Raw genomic sequence first — 8874 nt, forward strand, 5'->3', positions numbered from 1 at the left:
GAACTGCTAGGTTGGCAGGAGCTGGGGCCAAAGATGTGGCACTCTCAAGCTGCTGAACTACCGACCTTCCGGTCTGCAGTTCAGCGTCTTAACCATTGAGCCACCGCAGCCGTGTTTTAGGACTGCCTTTATAATCTGCCTTTCTCACACATTGGTGCAAGAATCTGAGTCACAGAGGACACTTCTTTTTTAAAAAAAGTAATCTCTCCTTATATATAATTGAATAGTGGGTGCCAAGGTTCTAATTCTAAAATGCACTCCCTTAGTGTATGGCTGATGGCACTGCTCCTCAGCATATATCGCCACCAATCAGAAGGCAAAGCCCGGGTCCCGCCCACACCACAACTGCTGCGACAACCTGGTCTTTTGCATATGGAAGCTGATTGGACTTCAGTCCATTCCACACCTCAAACTCCCCCACCCCCGCAAGGCAGTTGGGATTTTCAGTTGCATAACATACCTCATAGGGGAGAGGAGAATGGGTAACAATGGTTACCACTCTCCAGGTGAGGGCTACAGATAACTCAAACATACAAATGCTCTTCAGGTAGCAGAGATCAGTCCCTTGGGAGAAAACCGTGGACTCTGTCATTAAACCCTGCTGAGGTCGCCACAGGAAACTGACACTGTTTGCCCAAAGCCAGAGCACTCTCCCAGAGCCTCTTTCTAGATCCCGTTGTATTTATTTCCGCAACGGGCATTATTTCTAGTGTCCTTATAAGAGGGAACTGGATAAACATCTGGAGCAGAGGTCCATCAGTGGTTCTTAGCCACAAGGTATAGAGAGAAACTCTCAGTCTGGGACAAGGGATGCTCTGTATTCTTTGTGCTTGGGGGGGGGGGCAACAGTGGGAGGGCTTCTGGTGTCCTGGCCCCACTGCTGGACCTCCTGATGGCACCTGGTCTTTTTGGCCATTGTGTGATACAGAGTGTTGGACTAGATGGCCCATTGGCCTGATCCAACATTGGCTTCTCTTATGTTCTTATGTTCTTAACCTCGCAGTGCCGATGGAGCATTCTCTTCACACAGGAAGAGCACTCTGCGTATGCTCAGAGGGTTTGAGTGGTATTTTTTCCAAACCGAAGATGCCTTTTGCTCCTGTCATGTGGCTTTCCAGAAGCGCATGTGTGTATTATAAACTGGTATTTGCTTTATTCCCATTTAATTGTCGGGGCTTCCCCCAAAGGCCTGTGGAACCTGTTGTTATGGTGAGTGGAGCGGGGGAAATCTTTGCAATGGATCCCTGGATGCCCACCCCCTCACAGCCCTACTTGCCGGGGCAGAGGGAAGGCGCATGAAGCCCTTTTTTAATCCGTGGCACGAACACACCTCACGGGCAGCCCCCCGGCAGTGGGGCCCACAGAGACCTGCCGCCTGCCTCACTGTTGCCCGGCAACCGCTGACAGCAATGGAAAATTCACATACAGCACGTCATAATTTTTTTTTTTAAGGAAAAAACTTTTCTAATTTGCTGCAGCTATTATGAATAATGAGTCTGGGATTAGAGTTATGATCAGCCAGGAATTAATTCAGAATCTCAGGGAGTAAAACTTTCAGTTTGCAGGCGCTCCAACGGCCTCTTTTCATCAGCTGCCATGTTATGGGTCCCGCCAGCTCCGTTTTCCGCCTCTGGTTTGCCTCTTTGAGGAGATTTGCGGGTTGCCTTTTGCAAACAGTCCATGTGGGAGATTCGAGAGGGGCTGTTTTCCACATCTTTAGTGGCTTCCCTCCCGGATTTCTAGAAATTAAAATTCAGAGGCAGATACTGATGGCCTCTAGATAAGGACTGTCGGGAGCCATGCTGGTTCTGAGAGGGGGAAAAATCCCCAAACGACAGTCATGCGAAATCTTATTATTTAGGACCACCACATCTCAAAACGATAGCTGTGTGGAATCTTATTAACAGCTGAAGATGTTCCTTTACACGGCAGCTCTGAGAAGTCCACAAGCTCGCTACGTTGTGATGTGCTGTGTTGGGCCGAACTGCCAGGCTTTGGACAGCCATTTTGTTGTGGAACCTTGCCTCTAATTCGAGTCTGTGGTTGCGGTCAGACGGCGTGCTGGGAGCGGTTTAAATTGCTCCGGTCCCGATGCGTGTTTTTTTTAAAAAACCTGGAGAATTGCAATCACACTCACCTCCCTGTTCCGGATCGCTGCATAGCCACATCGCTCCCCAGCGTCCACACATGGGAGATGCGTCGGAGGTTCCCCCCCTCAGTTTGGGCATGCGCAAAGGCGGCCATCTGTAGAATTAAAATTTTTGCGCATGCGCAGAACAGCGATTTCCACTTCAACCCAACTGCTGTAATACTTCCCTTTAAACTTTTACCCCTAAACTGGCCTCTGTGAGATCCCGAACTCGTTTAACCAACAAAACTAGGCACAGTTTAAACATTGTTTTTAATAACGCGGGAGCGGAGCGTCGCCTGTGCGCATACCGCCGACACTAAAATAAAATGGTGGGTGAAGAGCGGAAGCCTCGGGCTTCCGAGCAGAAGTGGCTCGACACCGCAGGAGTGATCAGACGTCAGAAAATTGCGGCTAGAACCAGAGAATCAGGAAAACACCACTTGGGGACCTGGTAACAAAATACTCCGTTTTAAAGGGGGGTTGAACCGGAAAGCGACGGCTGGGGACGGTGCGCAGATGTTGGGTGTGTGAACGTGGATATAAAATCCGTTACTGAAGCGTGCTGAAAGCGGACTAACTGGCCCATCTGAACGCACCCTGTGTGGATGGAAACAGATAAAGACATTCTTTATAGCTCAGTGACTTTTGGAGAGCCAGTTTGGTGTAGTGGCTAAGTGCGCAGACTCTAATCTGGGAGAACCGGGTTTGATTCCCCACGCCTCCACTCGCAGCTGCTGGATGACCTTGGGCAAGCCATAGTTCTGTCAGAGCTGCTCTTGAAAAACAGCCGTTTCTGTCAAGAGCTCTCTCAGCCCCGCCGACCTCACAGGGTGTCTGTTGTGGGGAGGGGAAGGGAAAGGAGTTTGTAACCCGCTCTGGGACTCCGAGTGAAGGGTAGGGTAGAGATCCAATCTCCTCCTCCTCCTCCTCTTCTTCTGCTTCTTCTTCTATTCCTCCCCACTCAGGGTGGGGTGACACTTAAGCCACTGGGGTGATCCTTAAGCCTATCACTCATGGCCTGACCTACCTCACAGGGTTGGTTTGAAGGTAAACTGGAGGACAGGAGAACTGTGTATCCCAGCCTGAGCTCTTTGGAGGAAGGATGGGATTTAAAAAAAAACATAACATAATAGCAGGGTAGAGTTTGGACTATTGAGGAGGATCTTTTCGGTCTTGTACATTTTTTCAAGCATATTTGCCACCGATAGAACAAATGTCATTTATTGCATTCTGCTTTACTGCCGCGGAGCCCAAGGTGATTTCTAAATAAAACTGCCCACAAGCATCCAGAATGACATTAGAAACTCATTAAAACAGCCAATAGCAAAAGTTACCACCAGTCCTGTCGTCGTTTCTGTGTTGGACCAGGAGTTGGCAGATCCAGGTTCGACTCCCCACTCGTGCCAATGGAAGCTTGTTGGGTGACCTTGGGCCAGTTACACATGCTCAGCCTAACCTACCTCACGTTGTGGGATAAAATGGTGGAAGGGAGAACCCTGTACACTGCCTGGAGCTTTTCAGGGGAAAGGACAAGATAGAAATCCATAAAATTCAGTGTTAAGTCCGTGCTTAACAAAATAGCCAGAGAGTTATTTCAGCAAAACTCAGGTTTATTTCAGCTCGACGATCAACTTCTCTGACACGGTACAACTTCTCTGATAGCCCGAACCAGCTTCCATTGTCGCTGTTCGGTATTTAAACATTCCGGGCTAATGTAGCCACACCTACTATACAATTATCAACCTATCAGGTTGATCGCATAACAGACCAATCATAAGCGTTCCCACTTACAGACATTCAAATGTGATTGGACACAATGCTTTCGGCGCGAATCCCTGCCGAAGCCTGAAGCTTAGCATAGCTTCTCTATGGGATGATTCCACGGTCATCCTAATGCATTCAGGGCAGCATCTGAATACATTACATTCAGCATACAGTGCCTCAGTAGAAACGGTGGTGGAAAATGTTGTCAAGTCCCCGCCGACTTGCGACGACTCCGGGTTCTTCAAGGAAAGAGACATTCAGTGGTGTTTTGCCATTGCCTACCTCTGCCTAGTGACCCTGGACTCCCATTTGGCGTGGGGTCGCCAGGTCCGACTCAGGAAATATCTGAGGACTTTGAGGGTGGAGCCAGGAGACTTTTGTGACGTCACTTCCAGGTCAGAGATCAAGGGATGCCACTTCCCAAGCTCCACCCCTCCCAATGATGTCACTTCCAGCACACTGTGCCAAGACCCCACCCTTTCCTGTGATGTCACTTTCCGGGCACTTCCCCAAACCCGCCTCTTCTTCCGAAGTCACTTCCTTCTTTCAAAATTCAAATTTAAATACACTGCTGTGCATCACTTCCCACCCGCACCTTCCCCCCATTTCGCATTACACGATTAAAGGTTTGCATACCCTCCCCCCTACCCAAAACCCAACAAGCAGCTCTGGTTACCGTAATGTAACAGAATAGCCTTAGGTTTGCCAGGTCCCAGAACCAGCGGCAGGTGGCACATGGCAGGGTGTCTTCAGAAGTGCCTCACTTTGCTTTTAAAATGGTGCAGAATAAACTGATACAGAGCAAGAGTTGGGCAGCTCTCCGCCTGGCACCTTGTGTACCGTCTGGGAGGCTCCAGGCCGAACGTGTCTTCCTGGCCAGGCTTTTAAGTGAAAGCTGCTCTTATAGCTTTTTAAAGTTGATTTTATAGCCTGCCTGTGGTCCAAGGGCTATTTCAAGAGTACTGTTTTTTATGTTGCTGAGCATTAGTTGTACGCTGCTTCATTGTTAAACATTAATAACTGCTGGGTTTTTGTGCCTCCCCTGCCCCCCATCCCCTAAATCTCCAGGTATTTCCCAGCCTGGAGTTGGCAACCCTAAAGTTCCTGTGGAAGGGGGAATTGGGGGAGAGATTTCACCTAGAATCGATGCTCCCTCTAAGCTGTGGAGTCTTGTGAGCAAAAATCTTACTTTGTGAGCGACTGGCATTAAAGTTGTGAGCCAGCGATTTGGCTGCTGCATAAGTTAGTTTGTTCCAGCCATCCTTCCTGAGCGGAGACAAAAATGTGGGACCCGGAGGCTAGAAAACTGAGCTAGCTCACACTAACTCAGCTTAGAGGAAACACTGCCTGGAATCTGTGGTATGCCGTAGAGACCACCTTGTGAAGCTGCCATTTCCTCCAGGAAACCGAGCCCTGTAGGCTGGGGATCCGTTGTAATTCTGGGAGAACTCCAGGCCCCACCTGGAGGTTGGCGATCCCTGTAGCCTGCAACGCAGCTTTGAGGAAGTGCATAAACGTTGAACAGGGCCGGCACCTTTGCAGACAGGTGGGTTGTGCCTGCAGAGAGAGATTTAGAATAATTTGAAAGGTCCTTGCTTTTTCGTGACTCTGAGCAAGCCTAGGAAATGAGAATATTCTTCCTAGACTAATTATGGAGAGAGAAAGGAAGAATTTGCTCTGGCTAGACAGCAGGATGGGCGTTTCTGGAACTTCTCACCTCTGACCCGTGTCTTTATCTCAACAGGAGCCAACAGCCTCGAACTCCACGTGCCAAAGGTGGTTGAGGCAGAAGTCGGAAAGGAAACCTCTATCTCATGCAACTTCGTCATCCCCGAGAACAGCAGTTATGCCTACGTCAAGTGGTTTTATGTGAGTCAAAAAACACATTGGAAATGGTTGGGGGTGTCGGCAGGACATGTCCTTGTATGTTCATTGGGCACCACTGGATTTGTAGGCTGATCTCACAGGATCAGGCTAATAGATATGCAAGCTTTCGGGTCGCGCAGAACTCTTCATCAGGAACACTGTGTTGGCAAATGTTCTTTCAGAGCTGTTCTCTCAAGAGCAGTTCTGGAAAGAGCTCTCTCAGCCCCACCCACTTCACAGAGTGTCTGTTGTGGGGAGGGGAAGGGAAAGGAGATTGTAAGCCACTCTGAGACTCCTCAGATTATAGCTTTGGGAAAAGTGCAGAAAAGGGCAACTCGAATGATAAAAGGGTTGGAACCAATGTTCCCTCTAAGCTATGGAGTCTTGTGAGCAAAAATTCTACTTTGTGACCTACTAGCATTAAAGTTGTGAGCAAGCGATTTGGCTACTGCGTAAATTAGTTTGCTCTGGAGTCATCCTTCCTGAGCTAAGAGAAAAATCTGTGAGCCGGAGGCTAAAAAACTGTGAGCTAGCTCACACTAACTCAGCTTAGAGGGAACACTGGTTGGAACACTTTCCCTATGAGGAAAGGTTAAAGCGCTTAGGGCTCTTTAGCTTGGAGAAACGACGACTGAGGGGTGACATGATCGAGGTTTATAAGATTATGCATGGGAAAGAGCATGGGTCAACCGTGGGAGGGCTTCTAATGTCCTGGCCCCACTGGTGGACCTCCTGATGGCACTGGGTATTTCTGGCCACTGTGTGACACAGAGTGTTGGACTGGATGGGCCTTTGGCCTGATGCAACATTGGCATCTCTTATGTTCTTATGTCCTTCGGGTAGTGAACGGCGGGGTATTAATCCTGTCTCCTCCTCCTCCTCCTCCTCCTCCTCCTCCTCCTCCTCTAGCCAATTAATCTTGATGAACAACACTATGTAACTGAAGCTTGAACTACCCTGTTTCTCCGAAAATAAGACCTACCCCAAAAATAAGCCCTAGCAGGATTTCTATGCATTTGTGGCATAAGCCCTAGTGTGTCTTCTTGAGAAAAAATAAATATAAGACAGTGTCTTATTTTCGGGGAAACACGGTAGTAGATACTAGTGCAATAACCTTTACCTGTTTTGCAGGATAAACCTGTGCGGAGTTATTCCAGTCCAAGGCCATTCATTTCAATAAGTTTACCCTGGAGTAACTCTGCCTGGGATTACACAGTCCCTTGGGACAGTAAAAAAAGCTAGGTTTGAGTCCAGTAGCGCCTTAGAGACCAACTAGATTTTTGCGGTGTGAGCTTTCAAGCGGCAAAGCTCCCTTCACTGAATACTTTGAGCTTTGATTCCCGAAAGCTTAAAACCAGAAGATCTCCAAGGTGCCAGTGGACTCGAATCGAGCCGTTCCGCTGCAGGCCAACACGCCTACCGCCTCAAACTGTTGTGGGATCGTAAGGTGTTCTGGACGGTGAGATGCAGGGGTCATTTTGTGCAGGAGCACACAGGAGCGGAGCTCCGGCAGTAAGGAGCTCAGGGGGCGGGCACATGCAACAAGCCCCGCCCCCCCCCACTCCCAGCAGCCCTCAGTCGGGCCATGAGAAGCAAGAAGGAGCCAGGCAAGTTGCAGAGGGCCCCCCCCGGCCCGCCTTCAGGTACAAGCTCTCCCTTCTCTGTGAGAGCAGATCTGCACATCCCCCCCACCCCCATAGCTAGCCATCCAAAACAGTCCAGTGGATCCTGAGCGGTGGGTGTTACCTTTTGACACACTTCCGGTGATGTCAGGGGGTGTGGCATATGCAAACAAGCTATGCTAATAAGTTATGCTAATGAGCTCCTGCACCTCTTTTTCCACAAAATGACCCCTGGAGATGAATTCAGCAGAGCAGGGCTAGACAACATACTGTGTAATCCTAACCAGGGTTACCCCGTCGTACACTCATCGGTTTCAGTGTACTTAAAAAGTGTTTAACTCGGCTTAAATAAATCAGCTTAGAAGGTTGCAATTCTGTCTAGGATTTTGCTGATAAAAGATTCTTCTGCTCGTTCCTAACGAAGGGAGCTTTGACCCTCAAAAGCTGATACCCTGAAACTCTGGATGATCTCGAAGATGCTACTGGAGTCCAGTCGAAAAGGTCTTTCTACTGGTCCTGAAAGTCCCGCACTGCCACCTTGTGGTAATAATGCTTATTGGCTGATGGCTGGAAGGAAAAAAAGCTGTTGCGTAGAGAGAAAGGCCTTGCATAGAGAGAAATCGCCTGCCCCTTGCTTTGAAGGCAGTCCAGTACTCCAGATCTGGGGTGCTTTAAGTGCAGGCGCACTTCAGCATCATCAAGGTTCTGATGTCTGAAGGCTTGTCCTCTCAAAATAAATTCTCATTTATTTATTTATCTATCTGATAGGATAGGAGCTGCGGTGGCTCAAGTGGTTAAGACGCTGAACTGCAGGCTGTGGGAGGTCGGTAGTTCAGCAGTTCGAGACCCGAGTGTGCCGCATGACGGAGTGAGCTCCCGTCTCTAGTTCCAGCTCCTGCCAACCTAGCAGTTCGAAAGCAAGACATTGCAAGTAGATAAATAGGTACCACTTCGGTGGGAAGGTAACAGCGTTCCGTGCACCTTGGTGTTTAGTCATGCCGGCCACATGACCACGGAAATGTCTTCGGACAGCGCTGGCTCTTCGGCTTTGAAACGGAGATGAGCACCGCAACCCTAGAGTTGGATTTGACTGGCTTTCGAGCAAGGGAATCTTTACCTTTACTTTACTATCTGATTTATACCCCGTCCTCCCCACTTTACAGCAGGCTCAGGGCGGGGTATAAATCAGATTTACACACAATTTACTTGTGTGGATGTGGGCAAGCAGCCGCGCCCAAAACCGCAAGCTTAGAGCAGTGCCAAAGGGTTACAGATGACTTTAAAAATAGGCATAAGCAGGGGTCATTTTGTAGAAGAAGAGGTGCAAGAGCTTATTAGTATAACTCATTAGCATAACTCATTTGCATATGCCACACCCCCTGACATCACCAGAAGTGTGTCAGAAGGCAACACCCACCACTCAGGCTCCACTGGACAGTTTTGGATTGCTAGCTATTTGGGGGGGGGGGGCGCGCAGATCTGTCCTGGCAG

At 49.1% G+C, this 8874-nt stretch overlaps 1 protein-coding gene across 1 annotated transcript in view; it reads left to right on the forward strand.

Annotated features, from left to right (window-relative positions):
- MCAM (melanoma cell adhesion molecule) overlaps positions 1–8874 on the forward strand; it is a 77867-nt gene that overhangs the window by 36670 nt on the left and 32323 nt on the right. Inside the window, exon 2 of the mRNA XM_015405484.1 lies at positions 5640–5764. Coding sequence (XP_015260970.1) covers positions 5640–5764 — 125 coding nt within the window. The remainder of the gene's footprint in view (positions 1–5639; positions 5765–8874) is intronic.

Source organism: Gekko japonicus, unplaced genomic scaffold (assembly GCF_001447785.1).
Source record: "Gekko japonicus isolate JY-2015 unplaced genomic scaffold, Gekko_japonicus_V1.1 scaffold2070, whole genome shotgun sequence".
Taxonomy (NCBI): Eukaryota; Metazoa; Chordata; class Lepidosauria; order Squamata; family Gekkonidae; genus Gekko; species Gekko japonicus.